At 48.1% G+C, this 26,892-nt stretch overlaps 1 protein-coding gene and 1 long non-coding RNA gene across 7 annotated transcripts in view; both read left to right on the top strand.

Moving 5' to 3' along the window:
* The window catches only part of SHROOM2 (shroom family member 2), a 142,035-nt gene extending 132,815 nt beyond the window's left edge, over positions 1-9,220 (top strand). For 5 of the 6 annotated variants that reach the window (XM_002700461.6, XM_024988425.2, XM_024988427.2 and 2 more), the window contains 2 exons: positions 4,113-4,385; positions 6,381-9,220. In XM_002700461.6, coding sequence (XP_002700507.3) covers positions 4,113-4,385; positions 6,381-6,647 — 540 coding nt within the window. In that variant the 3' untranslated portion in view covers positions 6,648-9,220. The remainder of the gene's footprint in view (positions 1-4,112; positions 4,386-6,380) is intronic. The other variant, XM_024988426.2, reaches the window with a different exon arrangement.
* An 11,111-nt stretch (positions 9,221-20,331) lies between these two features.
* LOC132344368 (uncharacterized) lies at positions 20,332-21,079 on the top strand. Its single transcript, XR_009493618.1, has 2 exons — positions 20,332-20,534; positions 20,720-21,079. It is a non-coding gene; the product is annotated as an uncharacterized lncRNA (long non-coding RNA).
* The last annotated feature ends 5,813 nt before the right edge of the window (positions 21,080-26,892 follow it).

The following is a 26,892-nucleotide window of genomic DNA, read 5'->3' as shown; positions in this document are numbered from 1 at the left end:
GGCACTGGCCACGGAAGCTGTGTGAAGAGGGGGAAGAAAAAGGGGGGGAAGTTAGTCACACAGTCATGTCTGACTGTGACCCCAAGGACTGTAGCCAGCCTGGCTCCTCTGTCCGTGGGATTCTCCAGGGCAAGAACACTGGAGTGGGTTGCCATGCCCTTCCCCAGTAGATCTTCCTGACCCAGGGATTGAACCTGGGTCTCCAGCATTGCAGGCAAATTTTTTACCCACTGAGCCAGCAGGGAAGCCCAGCACAAGAGGGAAGGACTGGACATAAAGTCTGGGAAATAAGGCCAGAGCTGTGTGAAAAGGATGTGGCATTTTGGAGATGAGGTCAGGTACCAGTGGCTGGGATTGTGAGGACAAGGATAAAGAGGACTGCAGTTCAGGTCAGTTGAATCAGTTCACTTACACAGTCACATAGACAAAAAGGAATGGCAATGCTGGACAGTGCTGTGTAGACGAAAGGAGTCGTGTATGGATTTGAGAGCTGGACTGTGAAGAAAGCTGAGCACCAAAGAATGGATGCTTTTGAACTGTGGTGTTAGAGAAGACTCTTGAGGGTCCCTTGGACTGCAAGGGGATCCAACCAGTCCATCCTAAAGGAGATCAGTCCTGACTGTTCATTAGGTAGGACTGATGCTGAAGCTGAAACTCCAATACTTTGGCCACCTGATGCTAAGAACTGACTCATTACAAAACACCCTGATGTTGGGAAAGATTGAGGGCAGGAGGAGAAGGGGACGACAGAGGATGAGATGGTTGGATGGCATCACCGACTCAATGGACATGAGTTTGCGCAAGCTCCGGGAGTTGGTGATGGACAGGGAGGCCTGGCATGCTGCAGCCCATGGGGTCTCGAAGAGGCAGACATGACTGAGCAACTGAGCTGAAGGGTGAGGAGGTTTGCAGTTTAGGTCAGTGACTTCAAGATGGAACTGTGTGGAAAAGAGGAAGACTGATGAGAGAGGAGGTCAGGGACCTGTTCCTGGCCTTGTGTGTGGACAAGGAGAAGGGGGGATTTGTGAGTGGCCAGGGACGTGTGGGTGCAGCTGTGTGAACACGATCAGGAATGGATGGGGGTTCAGGGACCAGTTCCTCGAGCTGTGCTGACTCGGAAGGAGAGGACTGGAGATGAGTTCAGTGACCTGTTGCTGGAGCTGTGTGGACAAGGAGGAGGACATCTGGAGAAGAGATCGGGGACCAGCGGCTAGAGCTTTGGGAACACGAGGTGGGAGGATCAGAAAGCAAAGTCAAAGACCAAGTGGCTAGGGCTCTGTACCAGGAGGAAGACGATTGTGTGGGAGGACAGGGACCCATGGCTAGAACTCTCTGTACAAGGAGGAGCGCAGATAAAGTCAGGTTCTAGTGCCTGGAGTGGTGTGTTCAAGTGGAAGGAAGGCTGCAGATGAAGTCAGGGAAAGGTGGCCGGATCTGCGTGAAGGAGGATGGGGAGGTTTGTAGATGAAGTCGGTCGGGGGCTGTGTGGACAAGGATCAGGAGGATAGCAGATAAGGTCAAGGATTCATGGTTGGAGCTGTGCAGACCAGGGGCAGAGGACTGAAAGAGAACTCGCCGACCCTTGGTGAAAACTCTGTGTCCGAGGAAGAGGAGGCTCGCAGATAAAGTCAGCCACCAGTGGCTGCAACAGGGCGTTACAAGTAGGAGGAGGTTTTGAGATAAAGTCGGGGACAGGCAGCCCGACCTGTGTGAACAGTATGGGAAGGCTTGTTGTACATTAAGGCAGGCCCCAGCGCCTGGGACTGTGTGGACAAAGATGAAGAGGATAGTAGTTGAGGTCAGAGACCGCTAGTTTAGCTGTGTAGACAGACACCTAGTGGGGTGGGGTTGGGGGGTGGGGGGCGGGGTTCCCAGGCAGCTCATTGGTAAAGAATCCGCCTACCAATACAGGAGGCACAGGTTCGATTCCCGGGTCTAGAAGATCCCCTTGAGTAGGAAGTGGTGACCACCTCCAGTATTCTGGCTGGGGAAACCCCGTGGACGGAGGAGCCTGGCGGGCTACAGCCCATTATTCGACGGCAATGCGTTGGACGTGACTGAGCACGCACACAGGCTTACAGGCAGTGAGGGATGAGGCTGGAGCTGCGTGAACACAGAAAAGGATTATCGGGGTGGACTATTCCGGGATCAGTGGTTGGACCTGTGTGGACACGAATGGGACAGGGTTGCAGAGGGCAGGGACTTGTGGCTGAACGTCAGAGGAATGACTGGAGATGAGATCGAGGGGCATGGGTTGTGTCTGGAGGTGTGTTGACAGGGAGGAAGAGGACTGCACATCAAGGCGGTGGACCAGTGCTGGAAGCTGTGTGAACAGGGAGGAGGCGGCTTGCATGTAAGGTCATTGACTACCAGATGCAGCTGCGTAAACGAAGGGGGCTGGGAGATGTGCTCAGGGACTTGAGGTCAGGGAGCGGTGCAGACAGGACGAGGAGAGACGCTGGGAGAGGAGGAGGTCAGGGACCAGTGGCTGGGATGTGTGGACAAGGAGGGTTGGAGGCCCATCAGGGACCCGTGATGGGCATTTGTGGGGGGAAAAAAGGAGTAGGATGGCAGTGTTGAACTCCCGGTGTCATCCCGCAGATTCCTTCTGGCTTTTTCCATATCGTAATGTGTGTGTTTCCACGCCACTTTCTCCATTAGTCCCACCATCCTTCCCCCTGCCCATCTGTTCTCTATGTGTCTGCATCTCCACTGCTGCCCAGCAAATAGGTTCATCAGTATCATCTTTCTAGATTCTGTATATATGTTAATATATATTTGTTTTTTCTGATTTACGTCACTTAGTGTAGTAGGCTCCAGGTTCATCCACCTCATTAGAACTGACTCAGAGGTGTTCGTTTTCGTGGCTGAGTGATATTCCACTGTGTATATGTACCACGGCTTCTTTATCCATCCATTTGCCGATGGACGTCTAGGTTGCTTCCGTGTGCTGCTGCTGCTAAGTCGCTTCAGTAGTGTCCAACTCTGTGCGACCCCATAGACGGCAGCCCACCAGGCTCCTCTTTCCCTGGGATTCTCCAGGCAAGAACACTGGAGTGGGTTGCTATTTCCTTTTCCAATGCATGTGTGCATGCTAAGTTGCTTTAGTCATGTCCGACTGTGTGCGACCCCATAGACGGCAGCCTACCAGGCTCCTCTGTTCACAGGATTCTCCAGGCAAGACCACTGCAGTGGGTTGCCATTTCCTTCTCCACCCATGTGCTGCTGCTGCTGCTGCTGCTAAGTCGCTTCAGTCGTGTCCGACTCTGTGCGACCCCATAGACGGCAGCCCATTAGGCTCCTCTGTCACTGGGATTCTCCAGGCAAGAACACTGGAGTGGGTTGCCATTTCCTTCTCCAATGCATGAAAGTAAAAAGTGAAAGTGAAGTCGCTTAGTCGTGTCTGACTCTTAGCGACCCCATGGACTGCAGCCCACCAGGCTCCTCCGTCCATGGGTTTTCCAGGCAAGAGCACTGGAGTGGGGTGCCGTTGCCCTCTCTGACCCATGTGCTAGCTATTGTAAATAGTGCTACAGTGAACAGTGTGGTACGTGTGTCTTTTTCAGTCATGCTTTCGTCCAGGGTATATGTCCAGTACTGGGATTTGCTTGATCATATGGTTGTTTTAGTCCTAGTTTTTTTTTTTTTTTTTTTTTAAGAAATCTCCATATTGTTGTCCATAATCGCTGTACCAATTTACAGTCCCACTAACAGTGCAAGGGAGCTTCCCTCGTGGCTCAGCTGATAGAGAATCTGCCCACGAGGCAGGAAACCTGAGTTTGATCCCTGGATTGGGAAGATCCCCTGGAGCAGGGAAAGGCTACCCACTCCAGTGTTCTGGCCTGGAGAATCCCATCGACTGCATAGGCCATGGGGTCCCAAAGAGTCAGACACAGCTGAGCGACTTTCAGTTTCAAACAATGCAAGAGGGTTTCGCTTTTCTCCACAGCCTCTCCAGCATTTATTGCTTGCAGATTTTTTCGATGCTGGCTTGACATTTGTTCATGCGCAACAAGCTGCTGACGGGCCCGCAGGCCAGGAGGTGCGGGCGGGTGCAGGGGGGCGCCCAGGTCAGCAGGGCCGTGACTGAGTCCCACACGCTGTACCCACAGCAGGAGCTCATTGAGAGCCTTGGCCGCAAGCTGCAGGTGCTGCGGGAGGCGCGGGAGAGCCTGCTGGAGGACGTGCAGGCCAACAGCGCGCTGGGCGACGAGGTGGAGGCCCTGGTCAAGGCCGTGTGCAAGCCCAATGAGTTTGACAAGTTCCGCATGTTCATCGGGGACCTCGACAAGGTGGTGAACCTCCTGCTGTCGCTGTCCGGCCGCCTGGCCCGCGTGGAGAACGCCCTCAACAACCTGGACGACAGCACGCCTCCGGGCGATCGGGTACTCCCCCCGAGGCGGGATGGATGGATAGGGGGTAGGGCCCGCGGGGTGCGGAGTGAACGCCTGGAAGCCTCGCTGGGCTGGCTGTCCAGCTGGTCGCAGAAGGTCTTCTTCTCTCTGGCTCTCATCCTTCTCATAGTGGGGGGTCACCCCGAGATTCCCCGAGTTGTTCAGTTACCCGGTTGGGTCTGACTCTTTGGGACCCCATGGACCGCAGCACGCCAGGCCTCCCTGTCCATCACCGTCTCCCTGAGTTTTACCTAAACTCACGTCCATCAAGTCAGTGATGCCATCCAACCATCTCATCCTCTGTCGTCCCCTTCTCCTCCTGCCTTCAATCTTGCCCAGCATCAGGGTCTTTTCCAGTGAGTCAGTTCTTTGCATCAGGTGGCCAGAACATGCTAGCATTATTTTATACATTCAGACTCATGTCCATTGAGTCGGTGATGCCATCGACAGGCTTATTAGTTAGCATCGGGGACACTGAAGGAGTCCCCCACCAGGGACTGTGCGTGGACTTCCTGGGCCCTGAACCTTCACTGTGTCCCTCGGGGTCTGCACATTAGGTCCACGCTGGGCATGCTTGATGAGCTTCACCTTCCTAGAACCGGAGGCCGTGGTGGTCCATAGCCGCCTCCAAGTTCATTGTAGGGGCCCGGCCTCCACTGTGAACAGCCTTGGGGGAAACTGTCAATGACAGGTGCTAAGGAGGGCAAAGAGGCAGCGTCCGGCTGTGGGAGGCTCCCCGTCTTTCCAGATAGAAAGTGGGACACGTGGGCCAGACATGGACGCAGGACGCCCTCCCTCCAATCAGGAGCTTGTAGTCTCCAGGGATGCCAACTGATCTCTGTAGCCCTGTTTGGAGAATCAACTGAGGTCTCTTTGTCTTTTGGTTGGAATTAATGAATTGCAGTTAATCCTACTCTCACTCATACTGGCAGGTCAGGGTGTCCTTTAGCAAGGGGCAGGCGGCCCTGAAAGGTGGTGCAGGCCACTGATACTTCCCAGGCTCCGGACCAGGGAAGCAGTTTCTGTTTTTACCGCGCCCCCACACCCACACTACCACGCCCACCAAGCAGCAGCCCTGTGCCTCTGGCCTCTCCTTGGGGCCCCTCCACCCCCGTGATGCTCCGACAGGGCTTGGGGAGGCCATTCGGGTCACCAGGTGGCGGAGGAACGGGAGACTCTGCTGGCGTCGGAAACTGGGACCGAGGACTGGGCGTTCCCTTGAAGTGCATCAGCCGCCACGTGGAGACTGTTTAATACCGTTCCTCGCTCCCTGCCTTGTTTTCACAGCAGGTTACGTACGGGAGCCCAGGGACTGTAGGTGTGCACCCCAATCTAGGAGTGGGGGCGTCTGTGTACCCCAGAGTAAGGAGCCAGGGCAGCTATGCGGCCCACCCACCCCAGCCTCCGCCTCGTTTTCCAGCCCCTTGTCCTCCTCACCGTCCGCCTCTCCTGGGGCCAGAAGGGTTTCGCAATCCTGCCCTGGGCGATCTCTTTAAATGCACTGCTTTGACCCACTTTGCCCCCATCTGCTGTGTTGTCAGGGAAACGCCTTGGGCGCACAAAGGTCCCCCCCACCCTGCGAGTCCTTCGCTGCCTGCGCGCGTCTCCGTTTTGGACTTTTCCGGGCGCGAATGGCTCTCATGTTCCTCCGGGTATATCTAGGAACCTCGTGGCGAGGGGGCGGGGGATGTATCTGGGTGCCTCCTGCAGGGGTATATCTGGGTGCCTCCTGCGAGAGTGTATCCCGGTGCCTCGTGCGGGGGTGTATCTGGGCGCCTCGTGCTGGGGTATATCCGGGTACCTCATGCGGCGGTGTATCTCGGCACCTCGTGGGGCAGTGTATCTGGGCGCCTTGTGGGGGCGGGGGTGTATCCCGGCGCCTCGCTGTGCAGGCGGTGGGAGGCTCTGGCCAGCCTCCCCGCGCTGCCCCCCCGTTTCCCTCCCCGCTGGATCCCCAGCAGGCTTGTGTGTCTTCTGTCTGTCCAGCAATCCCTGCTCGAGAAGCAGCGCGTCCTGATCCAGCAGCACGAAGACGCCAGGGAGCTGAAGGAGAACCTGGACCGCCGGGAAGGCATCGTCTTCGACATCCTGGTCAGCTACCTGGGCCCCGAGAGCCTGGCGGACTACGAGCACTTCGTCAAGATGAAGTCGGCGCTCATCATCGAACAGCGCGAGCTGGAAGACAAAATACACCTGGGTGAGGAGCAGCTGAAGTGCCTCTTGGACAGCCTGCAGCCCGAGAGAGGCAAATGAGGGTGCACCCACCCCCCACCCCACCCGGCCCTCCCTGGAGGAGGAGGAGGATGCAGATGGGATTGGCGGAGTCATCAGCTCTGGTCCTGCGGATGCAGCTGAAAACCGCAGCCTGTATTTATGTCCTGTTGATGGGGGTCGGGGGGTGGGGGGGTGTCCTCTCACGGCCAGGTGGCGGTCAGCAAAGCAATAACTTCCATGTGTGTGTTTGGGATGAGTTCTTTAATTCTTCGGTTCCCTTTTGGAATGCTGAGCAGAGCGGCTCCCCCCACCCCTTCTCCGTGGTGGCCTGGAAGCGTCCCCACGTGGCGCGGGGGCTCGGGTGCGCCGTGCGCGCCTGCGCAACAGGGTCACCACGTGGCCTATGCCGGCAGTGCGTGCGGGCACTGAACCGCGTCCTCCGCGCAGGAAGAAATGAGTGTGTCTCTAAGAAGGTGCATGTGGGTTGAGGGTGGGGGGAGGTTCGCCTGGTGCACGAGCTGTCCTGTGGATCACGGGAGGCGCCGGAAGTGTTGCGCCTTTGGTTGTCTGTCCTGTAAGGATGACCCCTGACCCAGCAAAATAATGAGGATGAGCATTATTTATTAATGTGTTAGAAAGGAGAATAGTTGTCCATGCGGTTTAAAGACCAGCTGTGAAATGAGCTTTCAGCACGCTAGGTTCACTCATGGTGAAATCGCCACTTGCACAGTGTGCATGCTTTAAGGAAGGCGCACGCAGAAGGGACATACCGGCTTTTGTTCTTCTGGGATGGCACCCGTGTGCAAATGGTATTTCTCCTGCAAAGTGAGATTACCTGGCTGAAAGTGTCCGGAGGGTATGTGCTTGCAACGTTTTTGTTTTTTTTTTTCCCCTTAAGGCCCCTGAGATATTTTCCTCATTTACTTTCCCCTCCGCACCCCCCCCCACAGAACATTTCTTTGTGTCCTGATTGTATTTCTGTGTCTATATGATTGTGGATTATAATTGGCAGCTCCTCTCTTGTTTCTTCTCTGGATTAGTTATGGCAGTGTCAAGGCCACATTTCCTCTAAGAACCCATGGTTCTGGCTTTCCAGAGGTCCCAGTGGGCCACACAACTCCCAGACCTGGTCTTTATCTGCCACAGAGTTGACCACTGTCTGTTCCCTGTTTTATCATTTGATATTGCAAGGTGGTCAAGAGAGTCTGTTCACTAAAGAAAACACTGGCGAGCTGTTGTTTTCCAGTGCCCGAGTCATGACTAGGAGAAGATAACTTGCAGATCCCGTGTGCTGCATTTGCATCCAGAATGTATAAAGATCTTTCCAAGTTAACAGTATGAAAACAGACAGCCCAGTTAAAACATGAGCCAGAGACTTAAATAGACACTTCACCAAAGAGGCTATATGCATGTCAGTAGGCCGCATAGGTGTTCAGCCTCTTGTGGCTTGGTTCTCACGGTCTGATTTTTAACCTGGTCATCTGTGTTCCGTGCCAGTTGGGTGAGATCCTGCATAATGGCGGGAGAAGCCCCAAGATAACTTCATGTTGGGGTGATAGTCAGAGATCAGATCACGTTACTCCTTGTTTCCTCTTATGCCTGTGAAAGGAGTTTTTCGACAGGTAGAAAGATAGCCCTTTGTCACCAGTGGCCGGCACCTTACCAAAGACAGAAGGACATAATGTCTTATTAAAGGACACTACTCCACACCCACGGAGCCAGAAGGACAAGCTGGACCGGCCGTGGTGATATCTCTGCAGCCCTGGGGGGAACCGACCTAGCAGGCTTCAGTGATGCTGGCAGTAAACATTCCTTGGCAGCCCACCCACGCCAAAGAAAAAGGCCTTTTTCTGCACTTTTTATTCTTCTTAAATTAAGCTGTTCCTGATTTGAAAAGACCCTCTTCTGCCAGTGAAGCATCGTCGTCCTCCTCATACGCTATGGTCACTTGCTGTGAAAATGGGTCATGGCAGAAAAGATAAAGCTGGCTGTCCATGGACCGCCCCCCTCCACCACCTTCCTCCCTTGGGGAGATAACCACAGTGATGTCAGTGTGTTTTGGTTTTCACAAAGCTTTCATCTGTGATTCTTGCCCTTGTCATACAGTATTGTGATCATTTTGATGATACATCTGTAAAATGTGAAAATAGAGTTTTTGCCTGTATCCAGCCTTTCAGTGTCTTTTGAGAACGTTGTCTTCTACATAGCAATACACAGGGCACTGGTGTCCTTTAAACGAAGCCCATAGAATCACAATGGTCCTGTCTATTTCCCCATCTGCCTCATAAATGTCTGGTGGTGGGGACATAGAGATTAGTGAGTCAGTGTGCACAACTTTGTGTATAGCTATATTACAGCATATGCAAACAATCTGGTGCTAATGTTTCTCCCATGGCATTCCTGGGTGGTGGCTGATGGCTCACCCCGGGTCATTGCTCAGCTGAGAAGTGCTCTCTGTATCTCGAGGTTGCAGTCAGGGGCCTTGCCGGAGACTTTGATCATGCCGCCCACCATGGAAGATGTGTACCAATTTCATGCTCAACACTTAACACTTACCTCTCAACAGATCATCCTGCTTGACCTTAATACAATAAATGGTGTCTTTCAGTGAATGGAGCGTGTCTTTGTCTTGCATCTTTTTTAAGAATTGGAACGTCCTTCCTGTGTGTCAGATCCTTCAGCCACTGATAAATCATGGGGTTGAATCTGTGTACACAGGTGTTTGACTGTTTCTGCCTGTTGAGTTCAGGCCAGTCAGTCTGTAGCTGGGGAAAAACATCAGAGACACTGGTTGTATCAGTCAGCTGTTGCCACAGCCATGCTGTGTAACAACCACTATAAAATCGCAGCAGGGTGCAGGGAGAAGTAACTCCTTTAGAGGAGGAATTGGTAGATCATTCTGCTCCACACGCCTGTCATCTGCCTCCCGGGACCAGGCCTTTGGCCTGGGCACGTCCATGGCACATGACTGGAGAACAAGCCCAGTCACATCGGTGCTTGCCCCGGGTGTGGTTATGGCACACCTGCTAACCTTCCATTGCTGTGGCAAGTCTCGCAGCCCAGCCCGGAATCCAGAAGGTGTGGCGTGTGCTCCACCCCATGACTGCAGGGAGCTGTGAAGCATTGGAGCCACTGGTGGAGCCCCATCATCTCCCACGCTGGGTGCTGATATGGAGTAGCACCCTGCGGTCCAGGACCTGAAGCCACGTTCCCGGAGCCAAGCTACCTCTGTCACTTGAAGATCGTATGGCTGTGAGCAGGCCCTAGCCTCTGCACCCCTCAGCTTCTTCCTTCCCGGCCCTTGGGAGAGCAAGTGAGCCGATAATGTCAATGTGCTTGGAACTTGTGCCGGGTCAGAGGAGTGCCACATGGAGGGAGGGGTGTTCACACCTCTGGTGCCATCACTGCAGCCTGGGTCTGGAGGAAAAGCTTTCTCTGCACCCGGACGCCCCTATTGGAACCACCAGAGGACAGATGGCAGCCGCTCCCTGTCAGTAGCAGCCAAATGCTTCTGTTTTCGAAGCAGGTTGGTGGGACCCGGAGGTCAATCAGTTGAGAGAGAGGCAGTCTTCCTTTTTTTTTGAATAATTTTGCTTGTTGAATTTTGGCTGCTCTGGCTCTTGCTCACTGCTCGGGGTTTTGTCTGGATGTGGTGTGCAGGCTTCTTGCACGTGGGCCTCAGTAGTTGTGGCACATGGGCTTAGTTGCTCTGCGCCAGGTGGCGTCTTCCCAGGTCAGGAATCAAACTCTTTCCTGTATCGGTGGATTCTTTACCACTGAGCCACCAGGGAAGCCTGAGAGAGTGTTCTTAGTAAGAACTACTCAAACATAGGAGGTGAATTTTTATTTGGGATAAGGGAAAAAAAACATTGTCACAAACTTAGGGACTTTAATAAGTACACAGGTGCTACATACATTATTATTATTATTACTGGCTTCTACAGGGCCACTCCTGGTTGTCTCGTGAGTTCTGAAAGGATGGAGGGATTTGTCCATGAGGGCAGCGGAGGTGCAGTTGTAGGCTGGGATGGTGGGGGTGTGGCTGTGGGATCCAGTGGTCCTCATGCCCCACGACCTGTGGACCGAGATGCTCAGACTTCTGTTTCTTCAGGGCGAGCCACCTTGGGCATGCTGAATCAGTCTCAGGCACGGGGGCATGGAAGATGCTGTGTGCATCCTCACACCTGTTGGCTTGACCACCGCAGGGCCACCACAGCCTGCAAGCCCAGGCATTCCGGAGGCGGGGGAGAGGGGAATGTTTTCTGTATTTCCCATCAAAAGAGGAGAACCTCGCACGTCGCGTGTGTACACATATAGGCTGTGTGCTGAGTCACACTGAGCCAGGTAAAACATCCCACAACTCCCCAACCCGTGTCATTCCACTCCTCCACCAGATCCCCAAAATGCCTGTGATGACTCCAGTACCCTCCCCGTCCGTGAAACCTAGGAAGTGAGGTGCAGAGGAAGGCAAAAAGTGTCACGAACTTACGGACTTCGAGAAGTACGCAAATGCTACATACATTCTTTTCTTTTTTTTTTGTGGCTGGCAGTGAACCCTCCTTTCTCATCTCAGCAAAGCCTAGGGCAGAGGAACATCACTGGAGGCCCGGTGTCTTACCCCCCATCTTGGAAGGGTTGTGCAGGGGGAGGCCTGCCCCTTTCAGCTCAAGGTCAGCCTGTTTCTAGTTTATACCCGCTTAGGAAACTCAAGCGTGAGGCCTACCTGACGGCATCTTGCAAGCAGGCCCGGACCCCCTGGGCAGGGGCCCTCCACGCACAACAGTCCACGGCCCTGGGAGCAAGGCCGGACACTGTCCACAGGACGTGCTGACGGGGGACACTGTCTCCCTTCAGAGGTGTCCTCTCCAAAATGCATCAGACAAACCCAAAGTGGGGGAGAGGCTTTTTATTAAAATAAAGCTGACCAGTTCCCTTAAAAGGTGCTGAGGCGATGAAAGCCCACTGGAGGGGCAGCTCAAAACTGGAGGGAATGAAGACGCCTGACCACGGCGACAATGCAGAACCTGCACCACCACCACCACCCCTGCCCCCGCCCCGCCCCGGACCGAGGCGGGAAGAGAACCCAGCCTGGTGGTGGGAGGAGACTGAATAAGGTGTGTGGATCACCGTGTGGTCAACGCGAAGTTCTTTTAAATTTTACTGAAATACACTTGATTTACAATGTTGTGTTAATTTCCTCTGTACAACAAAATGACTCACTTATATATATAAACACATACTTTTTTTTTCCGTATTCTTTTCCGTTATGGTTTATTACAAGATACTGAGTATAGCTCCCTGTGCTACATAGTAGGGCCATCTTGTTTATCCATCCTATGTATATATATATTTGTCAGTTCAGTTTAGTTCAGTCGCTCAAGTCATGTGCAACTCTAAATAAATGGTTGCTAATTCCAAACTCCCAATCTTTCCCTCCCCTCCCCCTTGGGAACCACAAGTCTGATTTCTGAGTCTGTTTTCCTTCATACATATGTTGATTTCTGTCGTATTTTAGATTCCACATCTAAGTGATATCATATGGTATTTGTCTTTCTGCTGCTGACTTGCTTTTTGTTGACTTAGTATGATCAGACCCATCCCTGTGGCTGCAGACTGCATTCTTTTGGGTTTTTTAATTTATGGTTGAGTAATAATTTCTCTGTATATATGTACCACATCTTCTTTATCCATTCATCTGCTGCTGGACATTTTGTTTGATTCCATGGCTTGGCTATTGTGAATAGTGCTATGAACATGGGAATGTATGTATCTTTTTGAATTAGTGTTGTCCGGATATACGTCCAAGGATGGGATTGCTGGGTCATATGGTAGCTCTACTTTGAGTTTTTTAAGGAACCTTCCTACTCTTCTCCATAATGGCTGCACCAATTTACATTCCTACTAACCATGTAGGAGGGTTCCCTTTTCTCCACACCTTCTCCAGCATTGTTTGTACATTTTTAAGGACTGCCATTCTAACCAGTATGGGCGGTACCTCACTACACTGTTGATTTGCATTTCTTTAATAATTAGTGGTGGTCAAGGTGAATTTCTTGATTCCCAGCGTCATGCTATGGTGACTTGTGTCATTTCCACTTGGTTAGTCTTGGGTGAAAAATGTGCTCTTCTTATTGCATTTAGTCGCTCAGTTGTGTCGGACTCTTTTCCACCCCATGGACTGTAGACCACCAGGCTCCTCTGTCCATGGGGTTTCCCAGGCAAGAATACTAGAATGCGTTGCCATGCCCTCCTCCAGGAGATTTTCCCAACCCAGGGAATCGAACCCAGGTCTCCCACATTGCTGGTGGATTCTTTACCATCTGAGCCACCAGGGAAGCCCTGCGACCACTGGAGTGGGTAGCCTATCCCTTCTCCAGGGGAACTTCCCAACCCAGGAATCGAACTGAGGTCTCCTGCAAGAATGTGTGGAGATGTGCTATTTGCTACTCTCTTTTTCCCAGAAGCTAACAGTTTTTTCCGATGGAAAAGGTGCTCAACTGGTTGCTTTCCGCAATTTCAAAGGAGGATTTCCTTCTGTGCCTTCTCACTCGAGCACTTTGTTCCGGGGTGTGAAGGGAGCTTTAAAGCTGAGTTTGGAATAGTTCTGCTTAACAGGAAGGCCAGCGCCGAGCCGGGGCCCTTGGACCTCTTGGGTTTTCAGAAGACTGTTGCTTTAAACCGTCAGTAAGTGCTGGGGAGGGTGCTTATCTGTGCTTGTCCAGGTGGGTAGCGGATGTTGACAGGAGGAGTGAGCAGGAGGAGTGAGCGTGAGCAGCGAGCCCATAGGGGCCGGGGGAGGGGTGTAGGATGGGGTGTGCACAGCCAGGTTTGGAGAGGCAGGGCGTGCGCACTAAGCCGCCAGTGCCATGCCCTGGGTGCTCAGAAGGCAGACTTCAGTGCTGGGGAAAAGGAACACAGGATTGCTGGTCCCTCGGCGGCAGAGGTGCAGTTCCTTCACCATCCCAGTTCTGTGCTGGGGGATGGGGGGGGAGTGTCGCAGGGGACGTGCATGTCCAGGTTTGCCCTTAGGCAGACCTGGGGGTACTACCCTCGGCCTTGAGGTGAGAAAGAGGTAGAGCTCTGACTCCGGGGGTGGGGGGTGGCAGGGGTGGCAGCCTGGGAAGGGAGGCCGGCATTTCACCATTTCAAAAACCCCAGGATGTCGGGCAGCATGTGGGGAGCATGGTTCCGCGTGGAAGGCAGTAATGCGCTCGAGCTGGCGTGCAAACGCCCTGCGCTCTGAGTGCGGTTTGCTTCCCAGCAAGCCTGCACCGAGGCACCAGGTTTTAACCTTAGGCTCTGGGTTTTCCGAACACGTTCCCTTGGACTGCCACTGCACCGCCCCGCCTCCCCGCCCCGTCCTGCCCCGCCCCCGTGATTAAACACTGAATGCCGATCAGAACGCCCGCATGTCTCGAGAGGCACCGTTCCAGGGGAATTGCAACTCCGGGTGGCCATTGCGGGACTCTTTCGAGTGTTGGATACAAGGGCCTCCAGGCCCCTGGGAGTGTGAAGGGTGGTCCTGTGACGTCTCCGTATGAGACCCTGATCCGGACATGTGATTTGTGTGTACATTCGGATCCAGGTATTTTTTTTTCTTCCGGCATGATAGAAGATATGGGAAACACACACGTGTACAGAGAGTGATGCGTGTGTGTGAATGGCACTAGCTGACAGCTTTACAGCAATACTGGAGCTCCGCGTGCATGCATACTTGCTGGCCTTCTCATCTGGATGAAGAACCATCTGCCAGGACTGAGGGGCCAGCCGCAGACCACGGTTTCTCCGGGGGACTGCCTTGTATCCCTTAAGGCCTCTCCTCAGAGCTCTCTCCCTGTGGTTTGCCAGCCACTCTGGGAGTAGTGCCAGGATCTACTCAAGCGAGCTGAGGTTCCTTTTCGCCCTTCACAGGTACTCCCTTCTCCTGTTTCTTTGCCCGAGTCCATCCTTCCCTGTACAGGACAGGATGCCAAGGCTCTCGGCATGTACCATGCCAGGTCAGGTAAGGTGCTGGCGTATCCCATCCCTCCCCTCACATCTCTCCATTTTGTGTGTGTGTGTGTGTGTGTGTTTTAAGAAATAAGATTCTTAACTACATATTTTTGTCTTTTTTTTTTAAGTTGAAGTTTTAGTTGCTTTAAAATGTGGTGCCCATCTCTGCTGTACAGCAAACTGACTCAGTGATTCACTCAAAGACATTCTTGTTTTATAGCCTTTTACACTTTTGTCACAGGATACTGAATATAGCTCCATGCATTCTGCAGTAGGACCTTGTTGTTTATCCTAAATGTAGTAGTTTGTATCTACCAGACCCCTACACACAGTCCATCTTTCCACTCTCCCCCTTGGCAAACACAAGTCTGTTCTGTGAGGCTTTTCTTTGTTTTACAGGTATGATCATTTGTGCCATATTCTGGCTTCTACCCCAGATACGCAGATGACACCACCCTTACTGGAGAAAGCAAAGAGGAACTAAGTGTCTTGATGGAAGTGAAAGAGGAGAGGGAAAAAGCTGGCTTAAAACTCAACATTCAAAAAACGAAGATCATGGCATCCGGTCCCATCACTTCATAGCAAATAGTTGGGGAAACAATGGAAACAGTGAGAAACTTTATTTTCTTGGGCTCCAAAATCACTGCAGATGGTGAATGCAGCCATGAAATTAAGACACTTGCTCCTTGGAAGAAAAGCTATCATCAACCTAGACAGCATATTAAAAAGTAGAGACGTTACATTGCTGACACAGGTCCATCTAGTCAAAGCTGTAGTTTTTCCAGTAGTCATGTATGAATGTGAGAGTTGGACTGTAAAGAAAGCTGAGCACCAAAGAATTGATGCTTTTGAAGTATGGTGTTGGAGAAGACTCTTGAGAGTCCCTTGGATTGGAAGGAGATCAAGGCAGGAGGAGAAGGGCACGACAGAGGATGAGATGGTTGGATGGCATCACCGACTCAATGAACATTAGTTTGAGCAAACTCTGGGAGTTGGTGATGGACAGGGAAGCCTAGCATGCTGCGGTCCATCGGGTCACAAAGAGTCAGACACAACTAGCAACTGAACTGACCTGGCTTCCACAGGTCAGTTATCACCATAAGTGATAGCGTATGGTATTTGTCTTTTTCTGTCTGACTTATTTCACTTACTATGATAGTCTCTTTGTTGTTGCGTAGTCACTGAGTCATGTCCGACTCTTTTGCAGCCCCATGCCCTGTAGCCCACCCGGCATCTCTGTCCATGGGCTTTCCCAGGCAAGAATCGTGGAGTAAGTAGCCAGTCCTTTCTCCAGGGGATTTTCCCAACCCAGGGATCAAACCTGGGTCTCCTGCATTGCAGGCGGATTCTTTACCACTGAGCCACCTGGGAAGCCCACGATAATCTCTAGCTCCATCCACACTGGTGCATTGTTTCATTCTTTTCTTTGTGGCTGGGTGGTATTCCATTAAATAGGCATCATGTCATCTTTGTCCATTCACCTCTCGCTGGACTTTAGGTTGTTTCCATGTCTTGGGTCTTGTGTGTAGTGCTGCTGGGAACATAGGGGTGTATGTATCTTTTTGAATTACAGTTTTGTCTGGGTATGTTACCAGGAGTGGGATGCTAGATCATATAGTAATTCTGCATTTAGTTTTTTGAGAAACCTCTTTACTGTTCTCCATAGTGGCTACACAAAATTACATTTCCACCAACAGGGTTGGAGGATACCCTTTTCTCCACATCCTCTCCAGCATTTTTAATTATGTCTTTTTGAAATCAGCTTTTTACTTAGCAATACTAGGAAGTTTTTTTTTTTCTTCATTCTTCCTAATGTGGAATTGTTATGTCCCATTGTAAGTTTATAAAATGGTTTACTGTGCATATTCTCTGCCTGGGTTTTCTTCTCCCTATTTGTCCCCATTGTAAGTTCAGTTATAAAGCTCATTGGGTATGTGTGTTTCACTGACATGTTTGTAATTTCTCTGCTCATTTCCTTGGGATAAATTTGTTACAGAAAAGTTGTACACAGAGGATTCCAGTGGCATTTAGACTTGTATGTGAAATGCAGTCCTCACTACAATGAGTCATGGCTCATTGACATGATGTCTCATTTCTTACAGAAGTCTCATCTGAAGCTCTCCCCTATCTTAGCAGCTACCTTATCTAGTCTGTACCGCCATACTCCGGTGGACCATCTGTGATCCAAGACTCAACAGGAAGGGGGTGTTTCCCATGAACTAAAAGTATGTTTCCTAATGTGTTTCTTGTCATTGGTCTGTCTCGACTCAGTCTCCCCGATGTGGGCACCACTGCTGCTAACACCTCCATGTATAGGTTGCCATCGCTTTAAGAAAAAATGTCATTAACTCCAAGTGAGATGGGTTAGGTACCATGTCTGGGGAACAAGAGAAAGGGATGAGGGGACATACCTGAAGCAGTCACACAGATCTTAAAATTGAACTGTTAGGGTCTTTGGAGGAAATGTACTCCCCTCTGGCATAGGGCTGGGAGACAAACAGGAGACCAGGTGAAGAGGGCATGCCACCATCAGCAACAGAAATGCCGCCATGGTGTCTGTGACCTAGCAACTGAGAATGCTGGAGGTGTGTACAGTGGATACAGAATGCGGTGACTGCACAAGTCCAAGGAGAGAGCCTTGGCCTTACAGGCCAGACTAACTCACAGTGGGGCCAAAAGCTGTTCTGTGCTCAGAGTCAGGAGCCCAGGAGCAGAGAGCAGAGTGTGTAAGTGGGGGACATCTGCCCATAGGGAGGAGCTGCCCTTTGAACTAGCCACCCTCCTCAGTTCAGTCGCTCAGTTGTGACCGACCCTTTGCAACCCCATGGACTGCAGCACGCCAGGCCTCCCTGTCCATCACCAACTCCCGGAGTCTACCCAAACCCATGTCCATTGAGTCGGTGATGCCATCCAACCATCTCATCCTCTGTCGTCCCCTTCTCCTCCTGCCTTCAATCTTTCCCAACCTCAGGGTCTTTTCCAGTGAGTCAGCTCTTTGCATTAGGTGGCCAAGGGATTGGAGTTTCAGCTTCAAAATCAGTCAGGGATATTTGTTTGCAGTGTTCCTCCCTCCCCACAACACAGCTGAACAAGTGAGCCTAAATAAGTGACCACCTTTGCCCCCGTATGTCAGGGTTGAAATTAGACACTGAAGAGACTTGCAAACAGAGGAAGTCAAAATAAAGAAGAGGGAACCACTCTAGGGGTGAGAGGTGCAACAGATTAAAACCCTGTAGTTAACATTGACTAAGTTTTGGAAGGGGCTGATAGATCTTGAGAAGAAGTACAAGCTGGAACAAGGAATTATATGAAACTGAACTGATCCCACACTGCCCACAAAGGCTCCAGAGAAATTCCTAGATATACTTTTACTATTATCAACTTTTTAATTGTTTAAGTTCTTTATTACTTTATTTTTCATTTTTATAACGTTCTATTACGTTGCAAAAACAAGGCTCTACTTTTTAAAGCAAATTTCATATATATATATATATATTTAACTTTTGTGACTGATTTTGTTTTGTATTTTTAATATTGTGTTTTGGAGAGTCTAACCTCTACTCTAGAGGTTTTATTTTTTTTCAATTTTTTATTTATTTTAATTGGAGGTTAATTACTTTACAATATTTTAGTGGTTGTTGCCATATATTGACATGAATCAGCCATGGGTGTACACGTGTTCCCCATCCTGAACCCCCCTCCCACCTCCCTCCTCATCCCATTCCTCAGGGTCATCCCAGTGCACCGGCCCTGAGCACCCTGTCTCATGCATCAAACCTGGACTGGTGATCTATTTCACATATGGTAATATAACTGTTTCAGTGCTATTCTCTCTAATCATCCCACTCCCAGCTTCTCCCACAGACTCCAAAAATCTGCTACTTATATCTATGTCTCTTTTACTGTCTCACATATAGGATCATTGTTACCATCTTTCTAAATTCCATATATATGCGTTAATATACTGTATGGGCGTTTTTCTTTCTGCCTTACTTCACTCTGTATAATAGGCTCCAGTTTCATCCACCTCATTAGAACTGATTCAAGTGTATTCTCTTTCATGGCTGATTAATATTCCATTGTGTATATGTCCCACTGCTTTCTTATCCATTCGTCTGCTGATGAACATCAAGGTTGCTTCTATATCCTGGCTATTGTAAACAGCGCTGTCATGATCATTCGGGTACATGTCTCTTTCAATTCTGGTTTCCTTGGTGTGTATGCCTAGCAGTGGGATTTCTGGGTCATATGGCAGTTCCAGTTCCAACTTTTTAAGGAATCTCCACACTGTTCTCCATAGTGGCTGTACTAGTTTGCATTCGCACCAACAGTGTAAGAGGGTGCCCTTTTCTCCACACCCTTTCCAGCATTTATTGCTTGTAGATGTTTGGATAGCAGCCATCCTGACCGGTGAGATGGCACCTCATTGTGGTTTTGATTTGCATTTCTCTGATAATGAGTGATGTTCAGCATCTTTTCATGTGTTTGTTAGCCATCCATATGTCTTCTTTGGAGCAAAGGAATTTAGAATGGAGCAGTGGGTTCCCACAGGTGGGGCAGGGGGAGTATGCCACATCCCGTGCAGGCAATACTGGGGGGCATTGCCCACAAAGAGTTTTATTTCAAGAATAAACCCAAGTATACGCTGGTTCTGTTTTGATTACCATCTCCATATTCCAGTACTCTAAAATAATGTCAGTAATTAAATACTTTTCCTCTGCAAAACCAAATCTTGTTGGTTTAAGTTTGAAAACTTTGTTGTCATATGTCAGGTTTTAATATTCTACATATTATTCACAAGGTACAAAGTTGCAGTGTACATATATACAAACGCACACACATATGTGTGTGTATATATATGTATATACAAACGCACACACATGTGTGTATGTGTATATATAAATATGTATATAAATTCATCTGGACACAGTCTTAATACTTATCTTTAAAAATTCATTGTCTTCTGTGAGGGAGTTCATTAAGAGAAGACCCTGTTCAACAATTGTCACCAACACAGGTTGCCATGGTTACCACTGCTGCCTTCTACAGAGCATCCTTAATGGTTTGCGAGGCCTTGAGATCACTTCCTGCACAGCCTGCAGTCCCCGAGGGAATGTACTAATACACACCCCACATTCAAACAGTTGATTCTAAATACACGGTGATACCACAAAAATTGTCAAGGTAAAGACACATAATGTGCTTTTATTTACATCTAAATCAGTGAAACAAAGTATTCACTGCAAGGAACAAACTTTTTTTAGCTTGAAAAAAACAAAATCCTCTTATATTTGAACATAAAATGTCTTGCTGAATTTGAAAAATAGGTTTGAAATGAAATTCATTCTTGATTGTCAGTTATTTTGAGACTATGGAAAACGGTCTTATGTTAGAGAAAATAAACTTATGTTAACTGGGGCTGCTTAAGCTGTATCTTTTGCAGATTTTTTTTTAATTCCCTTACATTTTTACAGTCATAAATAGATATAATAGACAAGGTTTGGAGGAGACACACTCTCCCTGCCATGTGACCCATCAGAGTTGACTTAGAGAGATGAGGATGGCAGGGAGTTTGAAGGCCTCTTTAGGGGAATTACAAATGCCCCATTTCTCCCACCAAAACATCTGAATTGCTCCCCATCCTCCGCTAGAGGTGTCAGGGTGGGGCTTTGTGATGTCAAGGCTCACCCAGGGCCACCATTGGCTGGGCAGGAGACTTGCTGACCTCATAAAGCATGAGGGTGTGTCTCCCTGGGGAGGGGTATATATAGCGGTGCTCAGGGGCTCTGGAGCAGACCACTGGGAGGCCTCAAAATGACTAAGCGGACTGGGAAGCCCCAAGGCTCCAGAGTAGTTAGGAAACACCTGCCACGTTTTACCCGGGACAAAAGGATGAAGACCTCCTCTCAACTGAGGCCCAAAACAAATGTCAAGGTCAGCTGAGGCCACCCAAACTCCTCTTCCCATTGACCCCACCCCATAAGACCCCCTCCCCTGTCTTTGCCTGGCACATAACCCTTCTCTGCCCACACCCCTTCTCCTGAAGCTGTCGTTCCTGTCCACCTTCACCCTCTTCCCCAAACCAATGCCATTCTCTACCCCCCTCTTGTTTTCTCCAGGTGGCCAGGGCAAGTGCGAGAGTGAATAATCACCTTCAGGCAAAGCTGACCAAGAAAACTTCTCAGAAACCGCCCACCACAAGGAACCTTAGAAAAATCAGAGGCTCAAAGCTCTGTAGCCAGTGTTCCAAGGTGAATGAAGTGCTCAATCAGAACGGACCAGAGGAGGTCCCAGAGAGTGTGGAGATGCCTGTCATTCCAGTGGGACCGGTGGGCAGCCAGTGACTTGAAGGCATGGCTAGAGACCTCAGAAATCTTCGGGGGTCTTGCCGCTGAATACTGTCCAACAGTACAGACGTTGACTATTATACCAACTCCATACATTAAGAATGAAAATAAAATCAACCTGATGTGAAAGTATGTTTGTCTCCGAGTTCTCTGAGAGTGGGGGGCAGGGAGGGCAGGGCAGGGATAAATGTGTGAAGAGGGAGAGAGATGGGTCTTGTGGGGTTGGAGATGGGACCAGAAGGTCCAGTTTGCCAGAAAGTAGTGGGGGAAGAACTGGTTCCAGACTCAGCTTCAAAGATACACTTCCCATGGGAGAAGAGGAAGAGGACTTGGTGTTTCTCTGCGTGCGTGCAGAGATGGAAACTGAGCCGGGGAACCGTGTCATGTGTGGGGTGGCAGTGCCATTTGCTAAAAAGGCATACAAGGAAGTTGCCCCATAAAAAGAATGGAATATTGACATTTGCAGCAACATGGAAGGTATACTATGAAGTAAAATAACTCAGACAGAGATAGACAAATACTGTATGATATCACTTATAGAATCTGAAAAACACTACAAAGTAGAGAATATAACAAAAATGGAGGCTCACAGATATAGAGAACAATCAATCTACTAGTTACCAGGGGAGAGGGGAAGAGGGAGGAGCAATACAGAGCTGGGGGAGTGGGAGTCACACCGTGTTAGGTGTAAGAGGAGCTCAAGGATGTATTGTACAACATGGTGAATAGAGCCAGTACTGTAATAACTATAAGTGGAAAGCAAACTTTCACAATTGTATAATAAGAAAGAAAAGGAAAGAAAGAAGGGGGAGGAAGGAGGGAAGAAAGAAGGAAAATAATGGTGTTTTTGGAGGTCACAAAGCCAACATTAATCAGGCCCTTTTTAGCAAAGGAATTTAGTTTATTTTTGAATCGGAGGCTAATTACAATGCTGTAGTGGTTTTTGCCATACTTGACATGAATCCGCCACGGGTGTACACGTGTTCCCCATCCTGAACCCCCCTCCCACCTCCCTCCCCATCCCATCCCTCTGGGTCATCCCAGTGCACCAGCCCCGAGCACCCTGGCTCATGCATCGAACCTGGACTGGTGATCTGATTGACGTATGATAATATATATGTTTCAGTGCTATTCTCTCAGATCATCCCACCCTCGCCTTCTCCCACAGAGTCCAAAAGACTGTTCTGTACATCTGTGTCTCTTTTGCGGTCTCGCATACAGGGTTCTCATTACCATCTTTCTAAATTCCATATATATGTGTTACTATACTGTATTGGTGTTTTTCTTTCTGACTTATTTCACACTGTATAATAGGCTCCAGTTTCATCTACCTCATTAGAACTGATTCAAGTGTATACTTTTTCATGGCTGAGTAATATTCCATTGTGTATATGTACCATTGCTTTCTTATCCATTCATCTGCTAATGGACATCTAGGTTGCTTCCATGTCCTGGCTATTGTAAACAGTGCTGTGATCATCATTCGAGTACAGGTCTCTTTCAGTTCTGGTTTCCTCGGTGTGTATGCCCAGCAGTGGGATTGCTGGTTCATTTGGCAGTTCTAGTTCCAGTTTTTTAAGGAATCTCCTCACTGTTCTCCATAGTGGCTGTACTAGTTTGCATTCGCACCAACGGTGTAAGAGGGTGCCCTTTTCTCCACACCCTCTCCAGCATTTATTGCTTGTAGACTTTTTGATTGGACAAGGCAATGGCACCCCACTCCAGTACTCTTGCCTGGAAAATCCCATGGATGGAGGAGCCTGGCAGGCTGCAGTCCATGTGGTCGTGAAGAGTCGGACACGACTGAGCGACTTCACTTTCACTTTTCACTTTCATGCATTGGAGAAGGAAGTGGCAACCCACTCCAGTGTTCTTGCCTGGAGAATCCCAGGGACGGGGGAACCTGGTGGGCTGCCGTCTATGGGGTCGCACAGAGTCGGACATGACTGAAGCGACTTAGCAGCAGACTTTTTGATAGCAGCCATTCTGATGGTCGTGAGATGGTACCTCATTGTGGTTTTGATTTGCATTTCTTTGATAATGAGTGACATTGAGCATCTTTTGATTGGGTAGTTTACCTTTCTGGTGTTGAGCTGCTTGTGTATTTTTGAGATTCACTCTTTGTCAGTTCTTTTGCTATTATTTTCTCCAATTCTGAAGGCTGTCTTTCACCTTCCTTATTGTTTCCCTTGTTGTGCAGAAGCTTTTAAGTTTAATTCGGTCCCATTGGCTTATTTTTGTTTTTATTTCCATGACTCTGGGAGGTGGGTCATAGAGGGTCCTGCTGTGATTTATGTAAGAGAATGTTCTGCCTGTATTTTCCTCTAGAAGTTTTATAGTTTCTGGTCTTTCATTTAGAGCTTTAATCCATCTTGGAGATGGGACCAGAAGGTCCAGTTAGCCAGAAAGTTGGGGAAGAACTGGGTCCAGCCTGAGCCCCAAAGATACACTTCCCACGGGAGAAGAGGAAAAGGACTTTGTGTTTCTGCGTGTGAGTGCAGAGGTGGGAATGTAGCTAGGGAGCCGTGTCATGTGTGGGGTGTTAGTGCCATTTGCTAAAAAGGCATACAAGCTAGTTGCCCGTAGGGCACCTACTTCATAGTAATGTTTATTACACCTCAAGATATGCTGTCAACAACTAAAAACCTCAGAGCTCAATCTGGCTTTCTAGACGGTAGTCCTTAGGAGTAAAATAGTGGTGGTTTTCAGTATGAAAATTTCTCAGAAAACTAAAAATGTAACAACACATGACCTAGCAATGTCATTCTTGGATATGTATTTTAAAAAGACTCATAATGTTAATTAAAAACACACATATACCCCAATGTTCCTTGAGGTACACCATTCACCAAGACATGGAAGCAATGTAAATGTCCATTAGATGATAGACAGATGAATGGATAAAGATGTGGTATATATGTACTGTGGGACACTTGTTGTTCAGTCACTAAGTCGTGTCCCAGTCTTTGGAACCCATGGACTCTACCCCTCCAGACTCCTCTGCCCATGGAATTTTCCAGGCAAGAATACTCCAGTGGGTTGCCATTTCCTTTTCCAAGGTATCTTCCTTACCTAGGGATTGGACCCACATCTCCTGATTGCCAGGCAGATTCTTTGCCACTGAGCCACCCAGAAGACCTGTGGAATACTACTCAGCCATGAAAAAAGAATGAAATATTGCCCTTGCAACAAAGAGGAAGGTATAGTACTAAGTAAAATAGACAGAGATAGACAAATACTGTATGATATCACTTATAGAATCTAAAAACACCACAAAGTAGACAATGTAACAAAAACGGAGGCTCACAGATACAGAGATCAATCTGCTGGTTACCAGCGGGGAGGGGAAGAGGGAGGGGCAATACAGAGATGGGGGAGTGGGAGACACACCGTGTTAGGTGTAAGAGGAGCTCAAGGATGTATTGTGCAACATGGCGAATAGAGCCAGTACTCTGTAATAACTATAAATGGAAAGCAAACGTTCACAATTGTATAATAAGAAAGAAAAGGAAAGAAAGAAGGGGGAGGACGGAGGGAAGAAAGGAAGGAAAATAATGGTGTTTTTGCAGGTCACAAAGCCAACATTGATTAGGCCCTTTTTAACGAAGGAATTTAGAATGGAGCAGTGGCCTCCCACAGGTGGGGCAGGAGGAGTGGCCCACATCCCGTGCAGGCAATACTGGGGGCCATTGCCCACAAAGAGTTTCATTACAAGAGTAAAACCAAGTAAAAGTTGGTTCTCCTTTTATTACCATCCCCATACTCCAGTATTCTAAAATAAAGTCCCTAATTAAGTACTTTTCCTCTCCAAAACCAAATTTTGTTGGTTTAAATTTTAAAAGTTTCTTCTCATTAATGTCAAGTTTTAATATTTTATATATAATTTACAAGGTACAGAGTTTTAAAATATACATATACATACACACATATGTGTATATATGTGTATACATATATACATACAGTTTCATAGGGCCGCAGTTTCAGTACTTATCTTTAAAAATTCATGATCTTCTATGAGGGAGTTAATTAAGATAAGCCCCTATTAAACAGTTGGCACCAACACAGCCTGCCATGGTTACCACTGTTCCATTAAACAGAGCATATTTCTTGGTTTGGAAGGCCTTGGTACCTCTTCCTGCACAGCCTGCAGTCCCTGAGGGAACTACTAATACACACCCCACATTCAAACAGTTGATTCTAAATACACAGTGATACCACAAAGATTGTCAAGGTAAAGACACAATGTGGTTAAATGTCTAAATCAGTCAAACAAAGTATTCATGCAAGGTACAGTCTTTCTTAGCTTGAAAAGTACAAAATCTTCTTGTCTTGCAACGTAAAATATCTTGCTGAATTTTAAAAATGTTTTAAAGTGAAATTCTGTCTTAATTGTCAGTTATTTTCAAAGTATGGACCAAAGAAAATTGCCTTAATTGAGGCAGCTTAAACTGTATCTTTTGCAGATGTTTTTTCTTAAAAATTCCCTTACACTTTTACAGTCATAATTAGATATAAATGAACAATAGATTTTATTCTATGTTTATTTTCTGCCCATTATTGTTTCCTTTAATTTATGAATGTAACTAGAAATTTGTTCTGTTGAGTATTAAAAGTTACTCCTCTCTCCTGTGTTGAACACACTGTTGACACTAGTGTTGAGAGACTTTCATTGCCTAAAACCTTTTATAATTCAGCTCTACTGTCTAGGCTTTTTGTTTCGCTTTGTTTAGGCTCAGGATTTTCTCATCTATTTGTAGTATCTTCAGAATTTCTGTTCGGAAGGTGTGTCTGTCGTTGTTTAGTTGCTCAGTCGTGTCCAACTCGTTGCCACCCCATGGACTGTAAGCCCACCAGGCTCCTCTGTCTATGGGGATTCTCCAGGCAAGAACACTGGAGTGGGTTGCCAAGTTCTCCTCTAGGGGACCTTCCTGACCCAGAGATGGAACTCGCATCTGCTACGGCTCCTGCATTGCAGGCAGATACTTTACCGCTGAGCCGAAATATATCTTATGTACAAGAAACCCACTTTAATTATGAAGATTCATAATCAGTGAAAAGTAAAGATGGAGAAGCGCAAACAGCATTTATCTTTTACCAATTAATAATAAGAAAAACCCTTCATTTTATTTGGCCTTCATTTATTTATGACACTCTTTCTTAACTCATAATTTGTCTTTAATATCATCTTATTTTGTGTAAATAACTACTTTTAACATTTCTTACAGACCAGATACCTGCTGAGAATGAATTCACCAATGTTTTGTTCATATGAGAATATCTACTTCTCCTTATACTTGAAGGATGATTTTCCTGGACATAGAAGGTAAGTTTAGTAGTTTTTTCAAGAAACTTTAAATTTACTGACATGTTGTTCATGTACCATGACTTTATCATGCATAACCATAACCACAGCCTCATTCTAGAATATTTTCATCACTCCAGTGGGAAACACTCTCCAGTTGGCAGACATTTTCCATTTCCCCCCTCATCTGGGCCCTGGTATCCACTACTCTATTAGAGAATTACCTAATCTGGGATATATTCATTTACATGAATGGAATAATGCAATATACAGCCCTTTGTGCCAGGTTTCTTTTAATTAACATAATCATTTCAGAGCTATAGCATGTTGTAGCTTATATTAGAACTCCATTCATTTGCTGGCTAAATAATATTGCATGTTTTATTTATTCTATTACCAGTTGATGGGCATTTGAGTCATTTCAACTTTTTTTTTTAAATTTATTTCTTTTTAATCTTTTTTTAATAATTTTAAATTTGTTAATTTAATGGCTTTTAAATAAAACATGAATAAATTTTTAATGTAATGGCTGTACAGAATTTTGCTGTTTTCTCTCAAACTTCAGCATGAATCAGCTGTAGTATACATATATGTCTTCCCTCTTGAACCTCCCTCGCATCTCCCTGCCCATCCCACCCCCTTA

The sequence above is a fragment of the Bos taurus genome, chromosome X (assembly GCF_002263795.3).
Source record: "Bos taurus isolate L1 Dominette 01449 registration number 42190680 breed Hereford chromosome X, ARS-UCD2.0, whole genome shotgun sequence".
Classification (NCBI taxonomy): Eukaryota; Metazoa; Chordata; class Mammalia; order Artiodactyla; family Bovidae; genus Bos; species Bos taurus.
Note: the sequence above shows the minus strand (reverse complement) of the source record. Positions and strands in the feature narration are given on the sequence as shown.